The 25567-nt window shown below is 54.5% G+C and overlaps 9 protein-coding genes across 9 annotated transcripts; 7 read left to right on the top strand and 2 right to left on the bottom strand.

Moving 5' to 3' along the window:
- Positions 1-1828: 1828 nt before the first annotated feature.
- Positions 1829-2364, top strand: W97_02219 (uncharacterized protein; the record flags this gene model as incomplete). The annotated part of the gene is made up of 2 exons (XM_007780120.1): positions 1829-1988; positions 2060-2364. 2 exons carry the CDS (start codon positions 1829-1831, stop codon positions 2362-2364), a joined length of 465 nt encoding a protein of 154 aa, XP_007778310.1.
- An 87-nt stretch (positions 2365-2451) lies between these two features.
- Positions 2452-3329, top strand: W97_02218 (uncharacterized protein; the record flags this gene model as incomplete). Its single annotated transcript, XM_007780119.1, has 2 exons — positions 2452-2491; positions 2548-3329. 2 exons carry the CDS (start codon positions 2452-2454, stop codon positions 3327-3329), a joined length of 822 nt encoding a protein of 273 aa, XP_007778309.1.
- A 594-nt stretch (positions 3330-3923) lies between these two features.
- Positions 3924-5255, top strand: W97_02217 (uncharacterized protein; the record flags this gene model as incomplete). Its single annotated transcript, XM_007780118.1, has 1 exon — positions 3924-5255. One exon carries the CDS (start codon positions 3924-3926, stop codon positions 5253-5255), a length of 1332 nt encoding a protein of 443 aa, XP_007778308.1.
- Positions 5256-5612: 357 nt separating this feature from the next.
- W97_02216 (glutamine-dependent NAD(+) synthetase) lies at positions 5613-8188 on the bottom strand (the record flags this gene model as incomplete). Its single annotated transcript, XM_007780117.1, has 7 exons — positions 5613-5939; positions 5999-6179; positions 6311-7365; positions 7430-7644; positions 7725-7894; positions 7940-8092; positions 8145-8188. The coding sequence occupies 7 exons, from the start codon at positions 8186-8188 to the stop codon at positions 5613-5615; spliced, it is 2145 nt and encodes a 714-aa protein (XP_007778307.1).
- Positions 8189-9210: 1022 nt separating this feature from the next.
- W97_02215 (uncharacterized protein) lies at positions 9211-10659 on the top strand (the record flags this gene model as incomplete). The annotated part of the gene is made up of 3 exons (XM_007780116.1): positions 9211-9667; positions 9724-10080; positions 10145-10659. The coding sequence occupies 3 exons, from the start codon at positions 9211-9213 to the stop codon at positions 10657-10659; spliced, it is 1329 nt and encodes a 442-aa protein (XP_007778306.1).
- Positions 10660-15147: 4488 nt separating this feature from the next.
- W97_02214 (uncharacterized protein) lies at positions 15148-15458 on the top strand (the record flags this gene model as incomplete). Its single annotated transcript, XM_007780115.1, has 2 exons — positions 15148-15275; positions 15329-15458. The coding sequence occupies 2 exons, from the start codon at positions 15148-15150 to the stop codon at positions 15456-15458; spliced, it is 258 nt and encodes an 85-aa protein (XP_007778305.1).
- Positions 15459-17610: 2152 nt separating this feature from the next.
- On the top strand, positions 17611-18875 carry W97_02213 (uncharacterized protein; the record flags this gene model as incomplete). The annotated part of the gene is made up of 2 exons (XM_007780114.1): positions 17611-17835; positions 17892-18875. 2 exons carry the CDS (start codon positions 17611-17613, stop codon positions 18873-18875), a joined length of 1209 nt encoding a protein of 402 aa, XP_007778304.1.
- Positions 18876-20691: 1816 nt separating this feature from the next.
- Positions 20692-22647, bottom strand: W97_02212 (uncharacterized protein; the record flags this gene model as incomplete). Its single annotated transcript, XM_007780113.1, has 2 exons — positions 20692-22496; positions 22551-22647. 2 exons carry the CDS (start codon positions 22645-22647, stop codon positions 20692-20694), a joined length of 1902 nt encoding a protein of 633 aa, XP_007778303.1.
- Positions 22648-23102: 455 nt separating this feature from the next.
- On the top strand, positions 23103-23937 carry W97_02211 (uncharacterized protein; the record flags this gene model as incomplete). Its single annotated transcript, XM_007780112.1, has 2 exons — positions 23103-23374; positions 23451-23937. The coding sequence occupies 2 exons, from the start codon at positions 23103-23105 to the stop codon at positions 23935-23937; spliced, it is 759 nt and encodes a 252-aa protein (XP_007778302.1).
- Between the last annotated feature and the right edge of the window lie 1630 nt (positions 23938-25567).

The following is a 25567-nucleotide window of genomic DNA, read 5'->3' as shown; positions in this document are numbered from 1 at the left end:
CACCATCTACAGGGAAGAGCGGCGTCCCTCCACCACAACGACCCTCAGCTACGATCGCATCTCACGCTCGAGCAGCAATGACTCCACTGCTCGTTCAGACTCCGGATCCTCCCGGGAATGAGGCCTCTTTCGCAACTCGACCCTCGAAAGTCGAGATCCGAAGCCCGGATTGACGCGGCCGAGGGAAGTTCTTCCTAAGGAAGTAGTGAGGCCGACGGTGCAACATATTGAGAATCTAGCAAAATGGGAAAGAGCTCCGGTCGTTGCGGTACCCGAATTGCTTCTGTCGCCGCAAGAGGAGGACTTGCTATTACCGTTACTATCCTATGCAAGATGTAATATTTGAAGTTGGCTGGCACGATGTCGTGTTGATGGAAAGACGAAGATGTTACGGACAAAGCGCGGACGGAAGCACTGGACGAGCGGTCGGCCAACAATGTGCGACAGATGACTCGCAGCGTGCTGGAGCACTGGTCTAGGAATGTTTGAAAGAAAAGTCCGCTGACCGGGCTTGCCGGCTGTTGCGGGTCACTTTGCGTTGCTGCTGGGTTGGTACGGCGGAGATCCCTTAGATGGAGCGGAGGCCATGGTAGCGGACGTCTGATGTGTTCGGGTTCGGGGAAGCGTATACGGTGCTTCTTGTACCATGGTGTCTCCTCGTGCAACCTGAATGAGGATTGCTGCTCTGTGTAGGCCAATGGAAAGAATCGAGCTTGACTTGACCGATTGATAGTGTGTTAGACTTCCTGGAATCTTCGTCAGGCGCTCTTCGCAAGGCGGACCATAAACCCTAGATCCGTGCCGTGATTGAAATAACCAAGAGCGTGTTGGACGTGACAAGTGCGTATAGAATGAGCATCTCATCCCCTAAGTCGCGTAACCCATCGCCCGTCTCCACCACAGCAGGACTCCTCGCTCTTCCATACATGTACTAAACTCTTTCACAGAGCCTACTTCATGGAGTCCGTTCCGGGACTGCATCACGTTTGAACTTTCAAGCTCGACTTCTCCCACAGTGGGACGCGCAATGAGCTGGTAGTCCTTATACCGCAGTTTCTGCAAATCCGGAGTGTAAGTCACCCAGCATTGACAGTTTAGCAGGGCGGCAAGAATCTTACTTGCACAGTGCTGACCCACTGCTTTACACCTTCCTCGCTCCCTTCGCAATACATGATACCCGGGCATCCACCGCTCCGCAGCAGGACATGGCAGGCATAGTCATCGGCGGCTTTCTTCAGGTGGGCCACCTTCTTCCGCGAAGTGATATGATGGGTCCGAATCAAAGCCCTCCATAACGGCTTTGACAGTGGCGACATGCAACAAGGTGGGACTTGTTGGTTGGACCTGTATTTGAGTGTAAGTTCCCCCTGAGATCGTAGTTTTTCAAGATGCTGAAGGACGTGCACGTGATCATCGAAGGCGGCATTAACCCCTCACCTGGGTGACAAAAATCGTGAGACTCCCAGATCACGACACCATGTTCATCACTGATACACAGTTCTAACGGGTATAAGAAAGTAGTCGGCTGTGAAAGTTGTGCTAAAGGAGACGTTAGAAGCGTTGTGAATCTACTACATGGAGGATCGAAGGCTAAAAGCCCATGGTGATGGCCGTGTGGACATGCTGATGGATTCGCGGCTTGATGATTTCTGAGTCCGGCCATTTTTGTCATCCCGTTAGAGTGGATAGTACTCTCACACTAGCACAGCCAAAACTTTTACTGAGCTACAGTGCTTGTAAGAAGGAGAGCCATTGCTCCGCTCAATTACCTGTATCGTAGCTTGGATCATCCTATACAGCTAACCATGGCTGGTGCCTTCCGTCCAACATGACCGCGGCCAAGTCAGCCGCTCGCGCGGAGAACTACAAGAAATTCCTGAAGCACGCAGCAGAGAGCTGTTCCGACCTCCAAGAGCTCCGGAACTTCGTCTTCAAACCTTTTGTGCCGCTGCTGGGCTGCACGGCCAGGACATCCCTGGTCGAGATAGGTGACCAGGAGTCTCCGTCCCAATACAAGCTTAAGATTGGTTTCATACAAGGTCCTGATCACCTGCTCCAGGTTCTCGATGCGCAAGCAATCAAACCTTCAACATGCAAGCTCTTCGTAGTCGGGAAGCTGATCCAGAGACTATCGCCCGCCTCGGCGGCGCGTTCGAACTGGACCCCCAGCTGTTCGCCGATTATCTGGACGACGCGCCATGGTACCGCATCGCCTCAGTCTCAAAGCACTTGCCCCCATTGCGGTCGATCAAAGCCCGGCAGTCATTTATCCGTCTCCGGTTCATCGAGCCAATGGAGATGGAGTCCGGACGTGACACTGATAGTGTCTACTCCTTCATGTATGCTGAAGAAAAGGGCGGCTAGGTAAGGCGGAAGGCCGGAGAGTTGAAGCCGCGCTCACGGACTGGAGAGCGGTTCAGCGATGTTCTCTTCACGAGACATTCTGTCAATATGTGGTTCTCGGCGAGAGCATCCGGTACAGGGTGGGATGGTCAGTCTATCTACCGAGATCCTATCACAGCTGCTTGAGTCTCTGACTCGATGAAGGTATCATTCTTCTCCAGTCCCTGTTCGTGCCCGAGAAGAGCAAGGGTACATGCGGTCACTCTGAGTATCGAACCTTCTGTGCGCGCCCAGACAGTCCCCTTGATCCCGGCAAGAAGTTTGATAAGAGTTCAATGCGAGACACGTTGGTGTTTTGCTTCAAAAATCGTCCTGAAATTATTCAAGACTCGGTAAACGATCCATTCATCATTCTTCAAGATCTCTTCCGCATCATAGCATCTGAGTGGACTGTCGTCCTCACCTACCTCGAGCGGGAACTCGTTACGATAGAGTATTGCCTGGAGAAGGAAGACCCCACTCTAGAGGAACTCGAGACCTATCTCAAAGACTTGTTCGTACACCGCCGCCGTGTCACCAGGTACTGCCTCTTCATCCTCGAGGCACGAGATCCCTGTGCATCACAGGGCCAACGGTCTTGGCCGAGAGGTGCACGTGACGGTCCAGCCCTCGAAGTCAGCACCGGGCTCGTAGCCGACTTCGACCAACTGGAGAATCTGCTAGCACGCCTCAGCGAGCGGATCACGAAGAACATCAATCTGCTGACCGCGCTCGTCTCCATCGGGGAGGGGAAACTCGGCCGCGCGAAAACCCAGAATATCGCTATGCTAACCAAGGTGGGCGTTTGTTTCATTCCATTCAGCACCATAGCTACTGTCCTAGGTACGGAGGGTCCTTTCGCGCCTGGTCAACCGAAGTCTTGGGTATTCTGGCTCGCGTCGGTCCTCGGTATCTTGCTTATTGTTGCGCTTTCGTATCTCTATTAGTATGTCTTGCGCCGGAGCTTCACGAGCTATCTTTCTCAGGATGAGAGCAATAGGTGATTTCGATGTTGTGAAGCAGTTGCCTTGGACAGTCATGCTGCGGTCCTTCTCTGCATCTGTTTAGGCTTTTGCAAACATTGTCACTATGCAGACAGCCGCCAGGATGGACACAACGTAGATATTTCGAAATATGAAATGCAGGCGGGGTGCCCAATCACCCATTACCCTTAGAAATAACCAAAATGTCTGCGCCGCGGCAACCCTCTGAAAACCAAAATCCACTCACGACCCCAGTGTCCTGATACCATGAAGTAGAGAAACATTGACGCCGCTAGTCTGATAGATAGAAAGTAGGGATTGAGCCTTGACTGATGGGGATAGGCGTTGGAAGACAAGCAAGTTGGCGCCAAGCATATTTCCCCGGATTACCCTTCTCGCCTGAGCCGATGCGCTTGCGCCCCGCCAGCTGTTTTACCTTCTCTGACAAACATTCAACGCAGAGCTCTTCAGCATCTTCCATAGCGACAGCTCCCTAGAACTACCAGTGGCTCACTCAGCCGGACAACTGATCTGGGATCAATCCAAGTGTTTCCAATCATGTCAGAAGCCATGGACCTAGCCGCCCGCGGCGCCTCCGCCCTCTCCGCAAGCAACTTCCACGAAGCAATCTCGCAATACACGAAAGCGATATCCCTAAACCCCAAAGCCGTCGACTACTACATCAAGCGATCTACAGCTTACCAGCGCGCCTCCCCGCCGGACCACCAAGCCGCACTCCACGACGCAGAGATCGCGCTCGTGCTCGCGGTCAAGCGCGCGAAGCGGGAGCTCATCGCCCAGGCCCAGCACCGCCGAGCTATAGCCCTGTACCATCTGGAGCGGTACGGAGACGCGCAGTTCGTGTTTGATATCTTCAAGAAGCTCGACCCGAAGGACAAGACCCTACCGATCTGGGAGGCCAAGCTCAAGGGGAAGGTGAAGGAGCTGGCTCAGGACAATGAGAAGATGAAAGTCACCGTGAAGGAGATTCCGGATATAGAGCTGCCCACACCAGAGGCCGCAAAGGCCCCAGCAAACGGCGCCGCGACATCTGCAGAGAAGGCGAACGGTAGCGCCGCCCAGACCTCCACTGCAGCAACTCCCGCACCGACAGCTGCCGGAGTCGTACAAACACCGCCTTCAAAGATCAAACACGACTGGTATCAGAACAACGACGCCGTCTACCTCAGCCTCCTCGCCAAGGGCGTCCCGAAAGACAGAGCAACCATCAACATCGAAGAGCGCGCCGTCTCAATCTCCTTCCCAACCAGAACCTCCGATTTCGACTTCACGCTCGACCCGCTCTTCGCGCCCATCAACGCGTCAGCGTCGAGCTATAATATCACGCCGAACAAAGTGGAGCTGGTGCTCAAGAAGGCGACGCCAGGCACCAAGTGGAAGAGTCTCGAAGCCCCCGCCGCTGCACCCAACGAGTCCGCTCCCACCACAACCTCAACATCCGTCAGCCAAGCCCAGCCCAGCTTGCCAGCCCGTTCAGCCGCCGCCCCAGACGCGCCCCCCGCCTACCCAACCTCCTCCCGCACGGGCCCCAAAAACTGGGACAAGCTCGCGCGGGACCTCACAACCGCCAAGCCCACCAAACCCTCCACCGACGCCTCCTCCAACCCCTCCACCAAAGCCGCCGCAGAAGACGAGCCCGAGGACGACCCGGCTTGGACGCAAGAGGACGACTTCGAGAGCGGCGATCCCGCGCAGAGCTTCTTCAAGCAGCTGTACGCGAACGCCAACCCGGACACACGGCGCGCGATGATGAAGAGCTACTATGAAAGTAATGGAACTGCGCTGAGTACGGATTGGAATGAGGTGGGGAAGGGGCCGGTGCAGACGAGTCCGCCGGATGGGATGGTGGCGAGGAAGTGGGGGGAGTAAAGTGGGCGGGAGGAGTGATCTGCTGGAGCGGCGAACCTGAGATGAGGAAAGAGCCATGGCAATGACGGTGATGCATTTAGGAGGAGTCGCTTGCGTGACGCGGGTTTCCTCTGGGTTTAGCGAGGGTGCTCTGGCGTCGTATCGGGCGCATTGGGAGTCAGTAATGAAACCATGTCAGCTTGGAAGTCTACTTCAGGAGTCTAGGCAAAAGTGTAGCAGTAGTCATCTGAAGGCCTGCGCGCTGCTGATTCGCTCACGCTTGTATACTCTCTTTCGTTGCTCGGCGCCCTGTCTTCGTGAAGATCGTAACCCGTGTCCTTCATCATGCTCTCCTCCATTCCAGAACCTCAACCCATCTCACTCCTCCTTCTCCTCCTTCCCCTCCTTCCCCTCCTTCCCCTTCTCATACCTCCCCAAGACCCCCTCAATCTTCTCCCACGCCCACGTAAAACTCGGATACAAGAACGGCCTGAGATCAAACCTATTATCATCCGGGGAGTACTGTTCCGCATGATACGCCGGCGTCATGGTCGTCATCTTATGGCGATTGATAGCATAGAAGTAGTAGAACCGCCGGACTTTTTCGTAGACTTGGCGGGGCGTAAGGTGTGTCCATACGGGGACCAGGTGCGTGAACATGCCGTAGGGGCCCAGTTTGGAGACTTTGCGGAGACGGCCGAAGACCTGGTGAGGGAGGTTAGCTGTGGGGAAGGGAAGGGGGGAGTCGAGAAGAAGGGACTTACGCTTAGCTCGTCGTAGGTCATCCCCATGTCTGCTTCGTCGCTCTGTACGTATGTTTCGCTGATTGGCTCGAGCTCCGCGGTCGGGGTCGCGTTCAGGAAGTCTTCGAGGATCGGGAGGTCGAAATTGGTCCGCGCCCACGCGATGAAGCGCTTTAGGTCTGTCTTCGAGATTCCGCCGATTCTGGACAGTAGATGTTAGTCAGGACACCATAAGATTACCCATCTTCAACCCTTTTCCGGGCAACTTTCATGAACCTGGAATCGAAGCTAATGGGAGTACTGGGGAGTAATAAGAGAAATGGAATGCCGTACGGGTTGATATCTGCGCTTGAGCAGTCATATTTCGTCAGGTAGCCCCGGAGGCACTCGTCCACGTTCGCCGAACCTAGCACAAGGAGACTGCCGCCGCCGGGCCGCTGCCGCACTGTTGGGAGCAATTGTGCGAAGAGGTAGATTATCACCATTCTCAAGCGCGCCTGGATGTTTTGAAGAGCGAGGTTTTCTGCGTTTGTGCCACCGTGCGCTCGAAATCGAGGTGAGAATTTCGTGACATAGGTAAACAAATCTGTGAGACTCTTGACTACGGTGTCGATATTGAGGTCTGAATGATAAGCGCCGATCCGTTTGGAAAGCTCAGAGGCTCGCGATCTAGTTTCTTTGGACGAGTTCTTCTCTGTGCCCATATACGCGGTATGGAAGATCTTGGCGCATAGCTCTTCCGGCGTGCTTGGCAGCCAATCTGACCCCTCTTCAATCGCGCATATTCGGCGGCAGTCCTTGATGACCTGCTCGTTTTCGTCTTTTATGGCCTGTATAACAAGTCTGCACATTGAGAAGACTATCGTGGCAGTGGCGCATGAGTCGATACCTCCGCTGAGGGCGAGCATGTACCCAGCAACTCCGCAGCGCCTGAGATAGTCCCATAGCCAGCAAGCAGGACCGAAGGCGATCTCTTCCTCGGGCAGGTGGATGCGGGGCTCGATGGGACTGGTAGGACGGACACTCTGGTCTAGAGGCGCGGTCTCTGCAGAAAGGCTGAACTCTGTCTCTATGCGCTCGTATGAGGGTGCTTGCACAGCTTGGAGGCCTCGACTTGGTGCGAATCGGAATGACCTGACTTCCTCAAGGTCGCAGGTCGCAGTGATAACTTCTACGTCCAAGAGCGAGAACTGGCTACCTTGAGCAACAATGTCGCCGTTGATCAGGATGAGCGCGGAGCCGTCATACAGCAGCCTGTCGCCATCGCATCCGGAATGGTTGGTGTAGATGTATATCCCTCCGGATTTTCGCGTAGCCTCTTGAATCAAGTTCAATCGCGTGTTCAGCTTTCGAAGTTCGTGGTGAGAGCCGCTTGAATTGGTGATAATCTGAAAATTAGCCACAGAAACAAAAAATAAAAGGCTATTTCACTTAAACATCTGAATAGCATACCTCTACCCCATTCAGGGACATCTGAATATGAGGTGCATTCGGCGTAAAGAGTTCTTCGCATGTCTCGGCGCCGATGCATGTATCCGGTGTACTGATGACGGCATCGCCAAAAGGGACCTTCGTATTGCCGGTGATGGCGCGTATCGACCGAGGGAGGTAGTATGACTCGACATGCTGCGGCCGTGACCAAGGCGTGAAGTACCTCATTTCGCGGTCTAGGGTGGGACAAGCGGTCAATAAGAACCCAAGCTATGGAGCAGGGTTGTTAAGCACAGGAGAGGAAGGAGACGCTTACAGTTGCCGTCATTTGCAAGCCATAGCTTCGGCCGTATCAGTAGGATCTGCTTATTGTAACACAGTATCCGGCAGTTATATCGAACGTTCCGGTGCATCACAGGCATTCCAATGTCCAATATCATGTCCTGACAACTATCATGTAATAGAATTGTCGCGAGACACTCCCAACTTTTTACATCAGCGTCGGTTGGGGCTGATGAAAGAGCAGCCTACCTGTGCATGAACAGATCGGCTTCAAGGAAGTGATCAAGGCAGCCATAGCCGGTGATCTCAAGCTCCGGTCCGCATCGCAATGTGGCGCCTTTCTCCTTAGCGATCCGGCAGGATTCGATAATCCGCTCGGTATTGCCCTTGAAATCAAGTGCCCTGTCAAACTGATAAGCCATCGTTCGGTTCCGATGGACTTATTATATCTCACCATTGGTTCAGTTGGGCAGCGGCTACTGTAACTAAATGGCCCATGGTAGAATCTATGACTCTGACAGGACTACGAGAGAAGCGTCGTTCAATTTGTTGTGATTGTCAGGTCCGGCCTTGAGCCTTCGAGTGTTAGCTTGAAGTAGCGAAAGACCGCAACTCCCGCCTTGAGAGTAGGCACAGCGTTGCAGCAAGGATGAAGCGAATGGGTTCGTGTGAAGATGGAGTATAAGAGCGAAGAATATTGCAAGAAGCAGGCCTATGCTAGGGTAGGGAATACGAGAATATGTTAAGCTACATGTGACTCAGTATTCTTGAATAATTAGAGCCCGTTCGAAGAAGAGGTGCTATTATGGCCTTCCATGGGACGCAGGTACATAAGCAAAGAACTCTGATGTCCGGTTCAGAATTGAAAACTCCCTGTCTTAACACATGAAATGGATATGGAGGCTTGAGCAGCAAAATGAGGGCGTACAAGGCATGCTCTCAATAACGTACCTCTCTTCGCTAGTATTGGAGCAAGATATGCCTGATAGTTGTAAATGACTGTGCCGGAACTGCCGAATTGAATTCGAGCTTTCCCCAGACTAAAGTTCCCCGGACAAGGCGGATCTTATCTAATCTTCGACAGCTAAAATGAGCTTAATGTGACATCAACAGGCGACTCTAAAGCACGCCAGAATGACTTTCCAGCGCTCTGTTCTCCTTCTGAATGTCAGTTGGCGTTCGAGATCTTTGAGCGGCGTCGTGCTTAGTGCTTCGCTCGTTGACAACGCTGCAACATGCCTCATTCACCGCAGACGGTCGCAGCGGTGCGAGAGTACGATGCCCTCGATTACGTCAGGGTGCGTTCTCCGCGCGTGAGCTTAAAGTGGAAGGCCTTAACTATGGACTCCGCTGACAAAGTGGTGATATGCTTTGAAAGCATCTACTAATCTCACGCATCTCCTATGTTCTGGCCAAAGGCTCTACTCAGAACCAGCATATCAGCTCCCGCAAGACTGCTCACCAGAAGCCATCTCCGTCCATCGCCAATTCGCGCCTTAGCTACAATTCAAACCCCCGCCATGGCCACCCCATCCCGCGTCCAGCTCTCCCTCACCGAGCATCCCGAGTTCTACCTGCCCGGTATCACGGCCGAGTCCGCGAAGAAAGCCTCCGAGCTTCTGCAGGAGAACCACGAGCAGCACCACATCTTTTTCAACAAGGACGGCTTCCACAACCACATCGCGCACCACCTGCTTACCATCTACGCGCTCGCCGCGCCGCCGCATATCATCCAGTATCAATATGACCACAACAAGTCTTACCAACGCCCGGCTGTGTCGCTCGAGGATTCGGTCATGCAGGACATGCGGGATCCTGAGAAGTTCAATAAGTACCTTGGAGACGAGAAATACTACCATGACTTCCTGATCTTCTTCCAAGACGAGATGGAGAGCAAGGGCTGGGAGAATGTGCTGAACGAATACCTGTTCAAGGGCGACGAGAGGGCAGACGATATGCTCGTCAGGATGTTCGCTGGTTGATGGCCCTTATGTTGCGACACGCACAACACACAATGACTGATATGTGGCTAGGCTTCCTACACCCAATAATACATCTCGGCTTCGGAGTCGAGTTCCACCAGCCCGCCATCATCGCCGAAGCGCTCGCTCAAGCCGCCATACACAGCGACTGGATGAAGCCCTTTCTCATTGGCGCCGAGAAAGCCGCCAAGGAGAACAACGTCACGCAATCCAAGACACTCGTCGAGCTCCTCGATGCAATCAAAGCGGACGAGAAAGTCGCCAAAGCGCCGCGCTGGGACGACGGCAACAAGCTGCGCGATGGCATCGTCAAACGCGTACCAGAAGAGATGATCAAGTACGCGAGTCAGTACGTCGTGCACCCTGAAGAGCTTGAAGAGAAGACTGCCGAGATGACCAATGCTGCCAGTAAGTCCCCCCTTTCCCCTTTCCCCAGCTCCCCTCCTCTCCCGGAGCTAACAAGACCACACAGTCTACTACACCGGCGCAGCCCAACACCCACCCCACCAAATCAAATTCGACTTCTACTACATGCACTGCACCAACAGCAGCATTTTCTTCTCCGCCTTCCTCTCCGCACCCTGGCTCTCCACCGCCTCCAAACGCCGTCTCCTAGAATGGAAAGGCAGGAACGACCTCGCCATGTACGCCTCCCGCCGCGCCCCAGACCTCCTGCTCGACGAGATCACAAACTACAAACCCAAGGAGCCAACAGCCGACAAGACGGATCCGTGGGGTCCGATTTTTGAGCGCGTGGGCCGCCACGAGGATGATGGACATGCGGCGAAGTTGGTCAGAGCGCTGGCGCATGGACAGGTGATTAGCGCGCCGTATGAGGAGAAGGATGGCTTTAGGATCAAGGGCGGGATGTGGTTGCAGTTGGGGCACATGGCGATTGACTCTGTAGAGGCGGGGGAGCCGCATTGGGTCAGGAGCGCGGGGTTTGAGGAGGCCTGGGAGAAGATTCCGGAGAGGCCGAGGTTGTAGGGAGAGTTGGGTTAGTGTTTGAGAAGCAAAAGTGCGAATGCTCCATCGCCTTCACAGTTTGCAACGTTTGGGATTCAGCAATTGATTTCCGGATATATACCAATCTGCAGTTGTATGATGCGCCTATGCTGATGCGGCTGAGATTTCCGGGGGGGGGCTGCCGATCCGGATGATAGAAATCAGCGGACTCGCTAATCACATAACCTTTTCTAATTCCCTATGCTCACAAGGACTTCTACGGTGGCCAATCCGGCTCCCGTTTTGACTGCGACGTTAAACGATGGGCGGCGGTCTCAAACGCCTGCGTTCAGCGCGTCCGTGGATTTTGGCTAGATAGAGAGACTTCGGCTATGCTGCCTAGCGACAGTGATGCCACGTGATCGACTGAATCTGAAGCTGAATCGATCGATCTAGGTCGAGCGATTATGGATCGAGTCTTCGAGTCTTCGAGTCTGCACGTGGTCTATTAGTTAAGTAAGCTTGCTTCATCCGAGGCTTCCGATCTAGATCCGGAGCATCCGAACCACAGTATCTATTCATGTTAGAATAGTGTTGATGCGCACATGCGAAAGCCTTTGTAATCACATTCACGCTGTTTCCCGCACTTAGTGCCTTGGCCATAAACGGGGTTGAAGCCATGTCTAAGCAAGATATAGATCGACTCGACGACTCGAGCTGGATTGGTTGGATTCAGGGTCCGATCTACTCTACTCGATCTCGTGGCATCACTGGCCTCACCCGGCTTCGTCTTCCACACTCGGGAAGTTGGACTTAATTGTCGTCGTCCGAAGCCCTCGGTTGATTAGGATGAGCATAACGAGTGATATGGGCCGTATTGTCGCGCTCTAGCAAAGACTTCGAATGCCTACGTCCAGCGCGTTTGTGGAGTTTAGCTGGATTAGAGGCACTTTTAGTAAGACTACTCAGGGAGCGAAGCGATTAAGCTAGTGAAGCAGCTATATAGATGTAGTATCAGTAAGCGATCTATCTATATGGGTAGGCGCTCTTAGCTAGCGCGAAGGGGAGCTTTCTGGGCTTTACGCCCGCCGCGGATAGTTGTGACTAGGTCCTGGGACTACCGCGCCAACCTAGGCTTCCATCCTCTTTATACTGTCAGCTAGAGAAACGCGAAATTGTGACAAGGTGACTCACTTGCTTACAGTCTCTACGGCGGTCCCTTCGCTTCTCGATGTAACGAACCGCGATGAGGAAACCGTCGTAGACTAGTGCAAAGCCTGAGTTAACGGCCGTGAGGCCCACGACGGCGGCCCGATAGGCGTGCCGGCTTTTCTTAAGAAAAAAACAGGGCATCGTTGTTAAAGCGTTGATAGTGGGATCGTTACGGTGATGATGGTGACGGTTTAAAGAAGTTGAGGATTTGATGACAAGGAAAGGAAACATGCTTGGACGGGACAGGAGGCCGACAGTGACGGCGGTGTGGAAGCGCCGACATTCTCTATTTGGTCCTACCTTTTCGAGAAGCCGAACTGCTGCGAGAGATGCAATCCGTACAACAAAGGTGATTGTACTGCTCCACGCTTTTCAGCCACATGGCTCGTGTCTTCCATCTCTATTACGCTCTAATTTGTGCCAATGCCGAAGATTGGATGCTATGCTCGAAGTATAACAGTGCACTGCAGCTAGTTTCCACGGCGTGGTTGTCCCAGATATTCCGGACTACGAGGAAGACGATGCTGCAAGCACCAGATCCAGGGAGGTTCTTCATCGAATCTCATCTGTCCCGCGCCCTTGACTTCGACTCTGTTTGGATAGTCGAGTGCTGCACTGAAGGCAGTGCTTAGCGGATATGGGTGGAGTTCCGGCACAGTAGTATGCCGGATCTGATACTGCGAAGTCAACTCCCATTGAAAGGAGTTGTTGCACGTGTGGTATGACAAAGTGTGCATCACATGAGGGTGATGCGGTTACTGCAGAACCCCAACGCTTCAGACTCGTAAAGAATCGATACCGGCTGATTGCGTCCCATGGATTGACGGCAATGATGTGAGGGTGATGTCGAGGCTTTAACAATATCTCACCGCCCGCCCCGAATCTCAGCTCGATCATATCGTGGTTTTCAGAACATGAACGGTTAGATGCGCAATGTGGTGTCTAAATTGGGGGACTGACGTCTTCCACAGGAGCCTAGCGTATTCCAATGTGTCCGTGCAAGCCTCCGGAGATGGCGCCGTGCGGAAATGTCACCGGTTCTCTGCTGATAGGGTAGACAGGACTCGAGGATCTGCGGGTCCGAGCGATAAAGAGGACGTGTCTGAAGCGCGGAGCACGTTTGTTGCATCGTTATGACGACGGCGTAATCCGTAATCTCGATAGCTCAACCTTGCTGCAACCGCTCTTGAACGATTGAGAAGATTGTGACGCTTTGACAGTCAGGTATGACGATGTACTTCGTGCAGCACAAGTTTTGAACGCTGGACTTTGTTGGAGCAGCCCACTGGGTACCTGATGGCGTCGTATTCAGCGTTCCCGTGCTTCCATATGAGATGTCGAGGACATGAGAGAGGTGCGTGGGGCAGATAAAAGGGTGGACCATTTATGGTGATTTTCCTAGCGAATCTGTCCACCCTTTTTTCCCGCTCGGCACTGAAGCTGGCCAAAGTTGTGTCCTGGACCCCTACTGCTCCAAGCAACCGGGGTTCTCCACACTTGTGAACCTGAGCGAGGGATATCTCCAATGCCGATCTCAGGGCGAGGTAGAGTATGCCAGTGGCAAGTCTTTCGTCACCGCGCCGGGATATCCCAACGCTTGACTGCGTCAGAGTTGGTGACTGACTGACGTGAGACGTCTCGGAATGAACGCAAAGCTGAAACGTGACTGGAGTTCGGTTATTGTGGTCTCCTAGGGGCTCCATGATCCCGTGCGGCGACCTTGGTGGAAGCGACTCCGAGACTAGGGTTTAGGTCATGGCTTGACGGGTGCGGCTGAAGACCACGGTTTCCCGCTCAAGGCCAGACTCGTCAGCCTAACCTCGAGCGGAAAAGCGGCATCAGGGTTTTGCCTCTCGTCGTGCGGCCAGCAACTCAGGCAGTTCAGGCGCTGGAGAGTGCGGAGCCGAGGCTGAAGTAATCAGCGCCGGGGAGTCGGACAAGGGGCCAGGAGCACGACGAGATCAAGCTCTGTGCGACAATGCCCTGAACTCACGTGTTCGCGGAAGGTAAGCTAGGGCATCACTGCTGGCCTGAGAATCCTCTGGCGTGATGTCGCTGGATTCGTTCCTAAGCTGCTCTCCGAGCATCCGTGTCTCGTGGGACGGATGCACTCGCACTAGTAGAGTATGCTGTGCCTCGCCGTTCGCATTCCTTTACCTGGGTACTCGTAGGGTAGTCGCGGTTCTCAAAACGAAAAGATGTCATCAGGGTCCGATTGCTGCTTACTGTTTTTCTTGGCGCACTAGGGACGCAGGGTCTGACATCATGCAGAAGGGGGTCCCAGCCTTCCGCCCCACTGCAACGCTCCCTGCATCGCGAAAAATGCCACTTCGGAGTTGGTCCGACCCACAAACGGCGCATATCGTGAAGAGTTTAGTGCTACCTACACAGGTAATACCCGTATTGAGCTGAGAAGCAAGCGCCAAACGGAGCCCGTACTGTTCTCGAAACCATTTCCGTTGAGGATCGCACACTGAAGCGTCGCAACCTCGAATGTCCCATGGCATCATCGCTCGCGTTGGAAGCACGTCAAGTGGCTTCAGATAAACCAAATGACGACCGCGCTCTGGAGCTGCAGCACAACGGCGGCTCCCCGTCCAGAAAACCGTCAAAGACGGAGCCATTTCCTCGGCGCTCGTCCGCCAATCAGAGTACAACGTCGCGGCGCACTGCCGATCAACCTGTCAGCGGCTTTGCAGCTTCGTCACAGGTTACCTGGGGTCCTTCGTATTACACGCGCCAGAACAGAGGCGCAACCCTGCAAGCCGTCGGCAGCCTTCCCGGTAGGGGGGCTAAGAAATGCGCGCCTCCCGTCGGGAACCCTGGGCCGTTTGCTTGTAACCTAACCCCTCAACATCATCAAGCTCATGTAGCATAGCGTCGGTTGCTCCACACCCAAAGAGCGTCACCGATGCAATGCAGCTGAGGAGAATGAAGAGTGATCCACTGACTGCTTAGCGATCCATGAATCCATGTTTCTGAAGGAGCGCATCCTAGAATCGGGGCCTGCCTAGCACCGCCGCTAAGCACTCCGCCAGGCTGCTTCTGCATGCTTGTGCCACCCTCAGCTATCAACAACTGCTGATCTTGGTCTTTATTAAACGTTAGGCTTTTTGTGAGGCGCGGAAGTTACTCCAGTGGACAACCGCACGTATATTAACCAGCTTCTGACCCTCAACCGCCTGACATCGATACACATTCCTGTCCACCGTCCAGCCCTCAAAGGAGTCGCGACCCGCTCAAACCATTCGAAACCTCCAAATCAATACATCCGAACAACCACATCAACTACACCTTTGATACAAATTACTACACAAAATGATGGCCGCGCAGCACTCTGGCGTCTACATTCACGGCGGCTTCTCCGAACCGATGAGCGCTCAGCACAACTTCTCAAACCAGTACTCCTTCGACGATCCGCAAGAGGCAATGTCGGTATACAAACGGTACGTTTCTTCGGAGTTTCAACTGTCAACGCAGCTGGCTGATTCTCACACAGCATCATGCATCAACATACCAAGGAACAACTGAACATCGCCACCAACTCCGCACGGCGAAGGTCGCAGCCCACCACACCTAGCCTCCCCACCGAGGGAAGCCGCGGCTCCGTCAGCTCTCGCGATTCGTAATCTCCTCGCCGTGCAACATTTGCACACTCAGCTGCTACTCCGCTGCAGCTTCAGTTAGCGGTCCATCGGGCATTTCTCTGTATCATAACGTCTATGTACGGATTACAGGCTAAAGGGAGCGGGTTGCGGCGTCTGGTTTGATGGCTCAGCTCTTCGGTGCATTGCGGGCGTGTCAGCGCTTTGGCATGGTGTCTCAGGCTTTGGGATATCTGGCGTTCTGTTCTTGGGTTATTGTCGGTGTAAGACCTCTAGGACGACTATCAATGTCTTCGACCATCAAACTTCATCTCACCTACTTCTCATCCCACTAGACAGTGGTTGCCTCATGTGATTTCTAAGTCTACGGCTGTTAACGCCTGCTAATTATCTTTTCTCTATCCTACGCTATGAGTAGTAGATGTTCTGGTCCATCATTGCTATAAAACGGCAGTTGTGAAATCGGTTTTGGTCCACGGAGTGCCCTCTGCAAGCCACAAGTTGAAGAAGCATTACGGATACCTCGCATCCGCTCAAATCACCATTCAAAACTTTAGGTGTTCGTCTGTCCATGCATTAATGTATATACTGAGAGAACCCTGTCAACGCCCTGTTCCTCACGCTAAATATCTCGAGTAGCGAACTCCACCTCAACCGCCTCGCAGTCATAAATTATTTGCGACAACCATAGATCCCTTCCGACAATCGCTCCCCAGTACAAACCACCCCTGCTTCCAACAGCTTCTTCTCATGATCGTCGGTCAGCGCGGGACATTCCCTCCAACTCATCCTACCGGGTTGAATTATCATCATGATCCCGATCGAGATCCAACGCAAGACCTCGCTGAGAAGTCTTGTCGTCTGCGATATCGAGGGAGCCTATTCCATCTACACAGAGGATCACACCCTTCGGGTCCATCAGACCAGCCACATCGGTCTAGCGACGGAGACCAGAACGCCTCACAAGATAACAACCTATCGGTCCACCAAAAACCGCTGCGCGGCTTGCGGAGGTGGTCGACAATTGCTACACCTATATGCAGCGGAGACGCCACCGTGAGGGTCCCACGACCCGAACAGCTCACTATACCACTCATCGAGGGCTGAGGGGCTCGCAGAATGCCGAACATACCCTACCTGCTCTGTCCAAAAGATCGCCAAGTGGTCGACGAGGCTTTTGATAAGTTCCACGATCAGGGCAAGATGGGTTGGGTTACCAAGGCTACTCCCTTTCGGATTCTCAGTTTCTGTAGTATGGAAGACACCCAGACTTGGTGCTAGTTTGGTCACTTTGGGTATGGACTTGGCAGTTTTCTCGAGAACATAGTGATCCTTTACTCAAGATGGTATGGTATGGGCAAGTGTAAGGCCACAAACAGCTCCCGCTTCTCCTTCTGCATGTCGAGTCGGATTTCGGACGTCGGCTGAACTTCTGCATGGTCCGCAGCGTAGGAATTCGCTTCGGATCAGTAGATTGTTTCCGCATTCGATGTACCCGAGTAAATCTAACATTAGGTATGACAGATATTGCGGGCCTCTGAATGTAGATCAAAAGTTAGGGTGAGATAATCACCGCTTCATCAATGATAAGAGACCACGAGATTGAGTTCTACACGCTGTATGTCCAAGCTGTTATCTGTGACTACGACAGCTTGCGTGTATTGTTCTACTATCTACCGTGTTCGGGAGTGGATCTTCCAGATGTCTGGGCAGCTGCACAAACCTGGGGATATTCGGATAGGACGTCCTAAAGCGGCTTAGGTTATATCTACCCCGGATTTTCATCCCAAGCCTTAGGGACGACGTAATACAAAACTCTGATATCTGCGAATAACTGCTGCTGTATGCGGCGCGTAGAAGAACACTCTAGTGTCTAATTTCTGCGTGGCACTATCAATCGCCTCTCATAATCATACACCTAGAGATAGACGGAATCAATACTCCGTAGACAAGAGCTTTGTGTACTCGCGACATCCACCAACCTCGAGCGCTCGTGTGCTCTGTATACCACCGCTCTAAAAGGTAAACAATATTCCTTCTTGCCATCATAGGTCGTTGACTAGCGCCTCATGATTCTTACCACCCTGAGTTTGCCTTCTGAGAGTGCTGATCTCCGAAGTTCCAGATTCAAGCCACTTGCCTGCCGTCACCGCTCCTCGTCTCACCCATAGCCACCATGTATCCACCCTCGCAAGGGTTGAACCTTGACATCGACGCCCTGAGCGGCATCTGCGGCTCCATCTCGATTGCCTGCTGGGTTGTTGTCTTCTCTCCACAGATCATTGAAAACTTTCGGCGCGGCTCTGCCGACGGGCTGTCAGTCGTTTTCATCGTGATATGGCTCGCAGGGGATGTGTTCAATATACTGGGAGCGGTGCTTCAGGGCGTGCTACCCACAATGGTACTACAAAGCGCCAAAGACGTGGATGGAAGCACAAGTGCTGATAACACTCCCAGATCATCCTCGCGCTCTACTACACTCTCGCCGACATCGTCCTCCTTGCGCAATACTTCTACTACGAAGGCTTTACGCTGCGCGACAAGATCAAGAAGCGGCCCGACACCTCCACAGAAGGCGCTAGTAATACCCCCTCCTCCGAGCGCACTCCCCTGCTGTCTCCACCCAACGGTCCCACAAACGGCCACGCAGAGGCCCCCGCCCACGTCTCCACCTCCGACAGGGAGCGCCGCCCCTCCCACAGCTCCTTCCGCGAGCGCCTCCTCTCCGTCGGCGGCGAGCACCTCTCTCCCGCCACTCCGCTCATCACCGACCCCGCGAAGTCCGGTACGCAGTCTCCGGCTCGCGCGCCGAAACCGAAGCCGTCACTCCTGCGCGCGGCGCTCTTCAACCTCGTCTCCATCCTCCTCGTCTGCGTGGCCGGCTTCCTGGGCTGGTGGCTGAGCGCGCGGACGTCGCGGATGTCGCAGGGAGGGCCTGGATACAACGATGGCGATGGCGATGGCGATGGTGCAGAGGAGCCGGCGGCCAGGGAGGCGGATACGCTAAAGTTCAACATTGCGGGCCAGGTGTTTGGCTATATTTGCGCGGCGTTGTATCTGGGGTCGCGCGTGCCGCAGCTGCTGCTGAATTGGCGGAGGAAAAGCACGGAGGGGATCAGCATGTTGTTTTTCTTGTTTGCGTGCGTGGGGAACGCGACGTATGTGCTTTCGATTCTGGCATATGAGCCGGTGTGTACGGATGGGAGGGGGTGGGTTAGAGGGTGTAGGCCTGGGGAGGGCGGGAAGGTGTATGGGAAGTATATTGCGGTGAATTTGAGCTGGTTGATTGGGAGTCTGGGGACGCTATTTTTGGACGGGTTTGTGTTTGTGCAGTATTTCCTTTATAAGAAGGAAGAGGAGGAGGAGGATGTGGAGTCGGTTACCGAGACAGATGAAGAGGATGCTAGTGCGGCTGGAACGCCGAGGCTTGCGAGGGACTGAGGCCTTTAGGAGAATGAAAAAGATGCCTCAAGGGGAGATTCCAGGTTTCGTTCGATCGTGTGATGACAACTTCCGGCGGATTGGCTTTCCCGTGTCCTCCCTTTACGCCACTATCGGTCGAAAGAAGCACTGCATGAGGCATTCACCGGCACCCTAATCCTGGCTCTCGAGCTCTTCAGCGCGGCGGCGGCGATGGCTCTCAGTGTATACTTATTACCATTCGTCGATCACAAGGTCAGCAAATACCTACAACGCAGCGGCGGTACAAGAGACAACCCCTTCGTCGCCATGGCGTGTCCGGTAAGCTCGCTCGCTACTGAACCAACTACTGGATTACTGACAGCGTCATCACAGGCTGGATTGGCGTACGCGAGCGTCCTTTGATAGAAGTAGCCTTCTCGGATCACGATATGTTCAAGATAATTTCTACTGAACGCTCCTCCTACCCTTACTCACTCAGCCAGCATTCAACACTCTGCACCTGTCGGCTGGGTCGCTGATACGACCTAGCCGTATCTCATTTATGTCCACATGGCTTCTTCACCAGCTCAATCGCTTCGCTCGCCAAGCAGCACGGACGAAAGTCTCTCTGATCTGGCCGAACTCCACGAACGCGCTGAATGCAGGGGTTTGGAACCGATGTCCTATCGTCTGACGTTCGGGTTTCACTTTCCCAATCATAATGTACTTAATGAGGAATCTGGATGTCGGTGCCTCGAACCCCTGATCAAAGCCCCCGTGGGAGATCCCGACTAAGCTTGCCAGCATCTCCCGGAGCGCCGCGGTATCGGCCCCGAATGGTATACCAAGTGGCGCTTTAGCGAACTGGTGGTGGCCGGCTTTATCGATGCGTTGACAAGTATGGAGCAGTAGAACCACTTTTATTATACGTGTTACATCGCTCAATTTCGCGACGACGACTTCCGGCGACTTAGCTTACCCACACGTCGAAGTCCTTCCGTCACGCTACCATCGATCAAAGGCAGCCCAAGACGAGGCATTCGCCGGCACCGTAATGCCGGCTTCATCTCAAGCGGACCACGCTTCGTACGCTTCAGGGGCCGTCCGTGTCGTTTGCGTACCGCCTCGCGCATCCCACGATCCAGGATCCAGCGCTCCGAGCCCTCTGTCATCCCAACCAACGTCCTCACTTGCTGGCGTCGCTCGAGCGGACGAAGTCTCGCCCGGCTGCGTGCGCGGGCAGTCGCGTCATTGGCAAAGCAGGCAAACGCTGCCCGCCTGTGGACCCAGGATATGAGGGTCAATCGACGCCTGCTAACAGTCGCGCTGTGTGACTTGTTCCGTTAGTGTCTGACTTCGTGTGCTGTTACCTACAGTCCTTGTGCTGGGAAGATGCATCGCGCTAATCTCGTCGGTGAGGGCCGAAAGATGGCAGAGAGCAGGGTGGCTCGGAGGAGCGGTCTGCGAGCATCGCGTTGGCCGGATGCGTGCTGCCGCGATGAGTCGGACGGGTGGTTGGTTGATGTCGATGGATGGGATGATGCATTTGGGCGGTTGCGGGGGGCGGTGATGCTGACCCGGCTTAGTGTGGTGTAGGCTGCCATGGGCTGCAAATGCCCCGATGAGTGAGCTGCTGCTGCTGCTTCAAAGGGCCAGATATTCGGATCACTGTCGAGATGAACAGGGCTCCAAGATTCCAGCGAAGACACATGTAAGGGGACGAGACGATGAAGCGCAGCTCAAGGGATCCAAAAACTCTGTTAATCCTATCCAAATCCCATGTGTTCCAACGCTCCACCATGCACCTTGCAATGCTGTCCAAATGCCATATCCAATGCCCCCCGTAAGGATCCGCTCACTCCTCCTCATCCTCATCCTCTTCCGAATCAACCAACATGCTCTCCTCCCCCATCCCCATTCTCCCCCCACCCTCGCCATGCCCCGCGCCCGCGCCATCAGAAACATACCTCCTCCTCTGTCCCCTCCTCTGCCTCCCCGCCTGCCTCCTCATAACCTCCACCCTACTCCCCTCCAACCTCCTCTCAAACTCCTCTTCCTCCTCCTCGCCCATCACACTAACGCCCTCGAGCACCTCCAACGCCTTCCCCAACAACTCCGTCGCGATCGGGTCCTGCGGCGCGCCCGCCAGCGCCTCATGGAATGCCACAACCGCCAACCACGCCTCGCCCATCTCGAGCAGCACGAGCCCCTTCGCCGTGCAGACAGCGGGGTCCTTGTTCGCCGTCGTGCGCAACACGTCCTCGAACTGCGCGAGGGCCTCCTCGAAGCGGCCCGCACGTCTGAGCGCATGGCCCAGGTTCGTGCGCGTCGCGACCGTCGCGGCGGGCTCCGCGCCCAGCGAAGCAGCAAGCTCGAGCGCGTGCGCGAACAGCCGTATCGACTCGTCGAGGTGGTCTTCGTGGTAGAAGACTGTGGCCAGCTCGTTCAGCAGCAGCGGATCGGTCCGACACATAGCGTATGCTGCGCCCAGATACTCGTGCGCAAGGGCTATGTTATGCAGCTGCAAGTTCTGCATCCCCAGGAACAGCGACGGGAGATGCGAGCCGCTGAACAGCCTTGCCGCGGTCGAGTAGGCGGAGATGGCCTGGTCGTGCTCGCCTTCTGCGGCGAAGGTGTGCGCGAAGCCGATCCAGGCGGGGCCGAAGTGCGGGTCCATCATGCTGGATTTACTGAAGAAGCGCCGTGCTTCGGCGATGCGGTTGATGGTTAGGTAGTAGACCCCCACGGCGAGCCAGGCGACGGGGGAGTCGGGGTGGGATTGGGCGAGGGAGTGGGAGAGCAGGAAGAGGGCATTCTTCTCGTTCAGCTCGTGCAGGCAGGCGAGGTGGATGGGGAGGGGGGCCAGGTTGTCGGGGGAGGTCTGTAGGATTGTGGTTGTCAGGGCGAGGGCGTCGCGGAAGCGGCAGGTCGTGAAGAGGGATTCAGCGCGTGAGAGGAGGATGTCGGGGTTGGCGGAGAGGTTGTAGTGCGTGCTGAGAGTTTCGGTCGCGGTGGCGAGCTCTTTGGGGTGGCTGTACTTGGAGAGACGGGTCGTGTAGAGCATCTTTGTGAACTGCGCGGCTTCTTGGCTAGCCGAGGGCGAGTCTGAGGAGACGGTGATGGTGTCGAAGTCTAAGGAGGCGAGGAAGGACCACTCTTCGTCCGGGGTCATGAGTGAGTTCTTCATCAGCTGGTCGAAGGCTTCGAAGCACTGCACGTCAATGCGAACGGCGTCCTTGTAGCACTCCTTCGCCCGGTCGAAGGCGTTCTGTTTGGCATAGCACACCCCTCGCAGATAGCACATGGCGGCCTCGAAGCGGATGTTGTTGATGTCTTCACGCTCCCGGTCCTCACTCCTGTCAACTCTATCACTGCGGTGCGCAAGCTTCTTCGAGACGCCGTTGGTGGCCCTTCCGTCAACATGCCTGAGCTTCTGCCGCGCGCTGCCAGGCGCCGCGATCAGGTAGACTGGATTCTTGTCACCAAGCACAACCAAGGCCTGGTCGAAATTGCCCTGCTTGACATGGCAGTGCGCCAGGAGGTACTTGCACGCCGGGTTGTTCTCGACTAGGCCGTCTCGCTTTAGGTACGTTTGCGCTCGCGTGTAGGCGCCGGTGGAGAAGTGCACCTGGGCAAGCCAGAAGGCATCCTTGTCACTGTCTGCAGACTAGCAATCAGCGAGCGTTTGCAGGAGAGCGGCCAACGCGTACCCACTGGTCAAAGCCAGTAGCTTGTCGCCGATGAAGATGGCCGACTCGTACTGATGCTTGTTCAACGCGTCCTGCCGCCAGTCTCTCAGAAACTTCTCCATAGTTGTGAGCTGGCAGGTAATCGGACCGGTGCAGCGAGAGTCATATCAGAAGAAATGTCACCAGTCGCCAGCGCTGGAGCGACGGGTCGCGACTGCATTCATTCACCGCGACGCGAAGCAATCAACAGCTTGGCGAAGGACCGTGGGAGCCCACTGCAGAATCCAAGCCTTGTGCCGTCCCGCTCCCGCTTCAGCCTGGCGAAAGCTTGACTGCAAGTGAGGACGCAAACAGAAGTCCAACCAATCATTGCGGCTCGTTTCACCGCTAGTTTGTTTGCTCAGCGAAGCCTTGCTGACATGGCGGGGCACTTAAGGAACCTCTTCGCCCAGCTCTCGACCTCCCCCCTTCACAGCATCCAACACCACGAACCTCCTCAACAAATAGCTGAAGCTCCCTCAAACCTCAAGTCGCATCTACTCCCCCTCTCTATAGCCTCCACACCTGCCCGTTCACCATGTCTGAACGCAAAGTCCTCCAGAAGTACTACCCTCCCGACTTCGATCCAAGCAAGATTTCACGCAACAAGAGCGACAAGCAAGCGGGTCCCAAGGTGCAGCAAGTACGACTCATGGCTCCCTTCAGCATGAAGTGCCTGTCCTGCGGCGAATACATCTACAAGGGCCGAAAGTTTAACGCGCGCAAAGAAACTACCGACGAAAAGTACTATGCCATCACCATCTACCGCTTCTACATCCGTTGCACGAGATGCAGTGCCGAGATCACCTTGTAAGTGTTCAAATTTCTTGCCGCCGCTGAACCTTGGCTGGCTTTGAGGATTTGTCGTGGCTAATTCTTCGTGCAGCAAGACGGATCCGAAGAACATGGACTACGAGTGCGAGCGTAACGCGCGGCGCAATTTCGAGCCATGGCGAGAAGCGAAACTTGCCGAAGAAACCGAGGAGGAGAGGTTGGATCGCCTGGAGAAGGAGGAGTCGGAGCGGGACAAGATGCAGGAGCTCGAGAGTAAGACGCTAGACGCGAAGGCGGAGATGCAGGTGGCCGACGCACTTGACTCCATACGTACGCGGAACGCGCGGCTCGAACGAACGGGCAATGTAGAAAGCATCTTGGCGCGTGACGAGCCGTCAGACCGGATGCAGGAAGAAAAGGAAGATGCAGAAATTGCGCAGAGAGCTTTTCTGCGTGGCAGCGCCGGGCGGAGAACAAGTGAGGAAGCCATGGAGGAGAATCCGCCGCCGCCGCCGCCTGACTTTCGGCGCGTCGTTAAGAAGAAGAAGGATTTTGGCGCGGCGCTTGGGATCAAGAAGAAGGCAGCATCGAGCCAGTAGGGACCTGCGGCCCTTGGCAGAGCGAGTAATTAGCTTGCGAATATAATGCCCACATCAACATCTCACTTCATGCATCAAAAAGGTACACCTACTTCACTACTTGTGATACTCTCAGTGTACACTGCTGACCTGAGATACAAAGCCGCCAAGATGCCAAAACCAGTTAGCAGGAGAAATTCACTGTTCGAGATCCCTTCGCCACCGCCGTTCCCACGTATTGTCATGGTCGGAGTTATAATTCGACACTCTCCACCAATATGTCAAAGCCAGATCTACGAAAGAAACACGCTGTTTCGAGTCATTTCAGAACCTTCTAGTACGCCTTGCGAAAGATGAGGCGGATCTCGCTAGTGAATACGCCTCCCTGGATGAGAAGGCTCGCTACTAGGCGCCGCCACCGCCAGAACAACTACCGCGCTTACTCTTAGAGAAGGGCTCTAGAATCTATCATGATGACGCCTTTAACGCATATAGCGCAGCCGCTAGTGCAAGTAAGAGGCCGGTCCAAGACCTTGCTTCTCTATAGCGGCAGTACAAACAGCTCCACGACCTTCACACTCGGATAGCTGAGAAGCTCTTTATATTAATACCAAGCTTCTGGGTCACAATCGCCTTTTCCGCAGATCAATGACGTCTGCATCACAGTCGAACATCCGCTACCAACATGCCAGTGTCATCTTTATGGATGAAACTCTCTGCTCCAAATCACTTCGCCATTGCCTCTTCCACGGATTGACGACGACTAAACCACGCTTCAATGCCCGCCGCAAAGGTTCCGAGGCCTTCTGCGGCTTGATTTCGATATCCATCAGGTCTGCGAGAACGGCGCAACGCGATATCAGCGTTTCACACGGACCAAAATTTCGGCCAGCGAAGATAGGCTGAGGACGTCCAAGCCATAGTTCCATATCGCCGTCAAGGTACACGCTAGTGACCTGCAAAGCAATATTGTTTGGAGGTCGCCGTATCAGAGTTCTTCGTCATCTGTAGACGATACTCCCATTCGCCGACCACTCAACCGAAGAGCACCGTCCCGTCTCTTGGTTCCTTACCTCGAAGTCCTATTCAAATCCTCAAGATATGCTCGCCTCCATCACTCAGTTTGCGCTTCCCCTCCAGGATTTATAAGGTAGCTCGCTCAACTCGGATTTGCGAATAATGTTCCGCGCCCTGTACTCAACTGTTACAAGCGCCATACCTGAAAGGAGGTTGATGCTCACATCAGGCAAGCAGCTTGCGCAAGTGGTAGTGTTCCGTCAGACACTGGTCTCTCCGACGCTGCCGGGAACAGTCTCCGGACAAAGTTCACACCTGAGTCCACTCTACCAGGGCCCAGCCGTCTCTCACTTCATGTACCGAACAGGCCAAAGCTCTTAAACTTTGATAAATACTCGTTCAAGCCTCGATTTCCTTCCGAGACCATCCGTTTTGAAGAAAATCGATGACGCGAGGCCCGAAGTTGCGCGAGACTTGATGCAAGATCCACAAGCTGCTATCATGTCAGTTCGAAACCAGCGCAAGTAGACGGCCGGCACAGCGAAACACTCGAATTTCCCGGATTCGGAGCAGCACAGACACAACTTATACCAACATAGCGGAAGTCTTGACTCCGCCATCAGAGCCTCAATCT

The sequence above is a fragment of the Coniosporium apollinis genome (genome assembly GCF_000281105.1).
Source record: "Coniosporium apollinis CBS 100218 chromosome Unknown supercont1.8, whole genome shotgun sequence".
Taxonomy (NCBI): Eukaryota; Fungi; Ascomycota; class Dothideomycetes; genus Coniosporium; species Coniosporium apollinis.
This window is presented reverse-complemented; position numbering and strand designations above follow the sequence as displayed.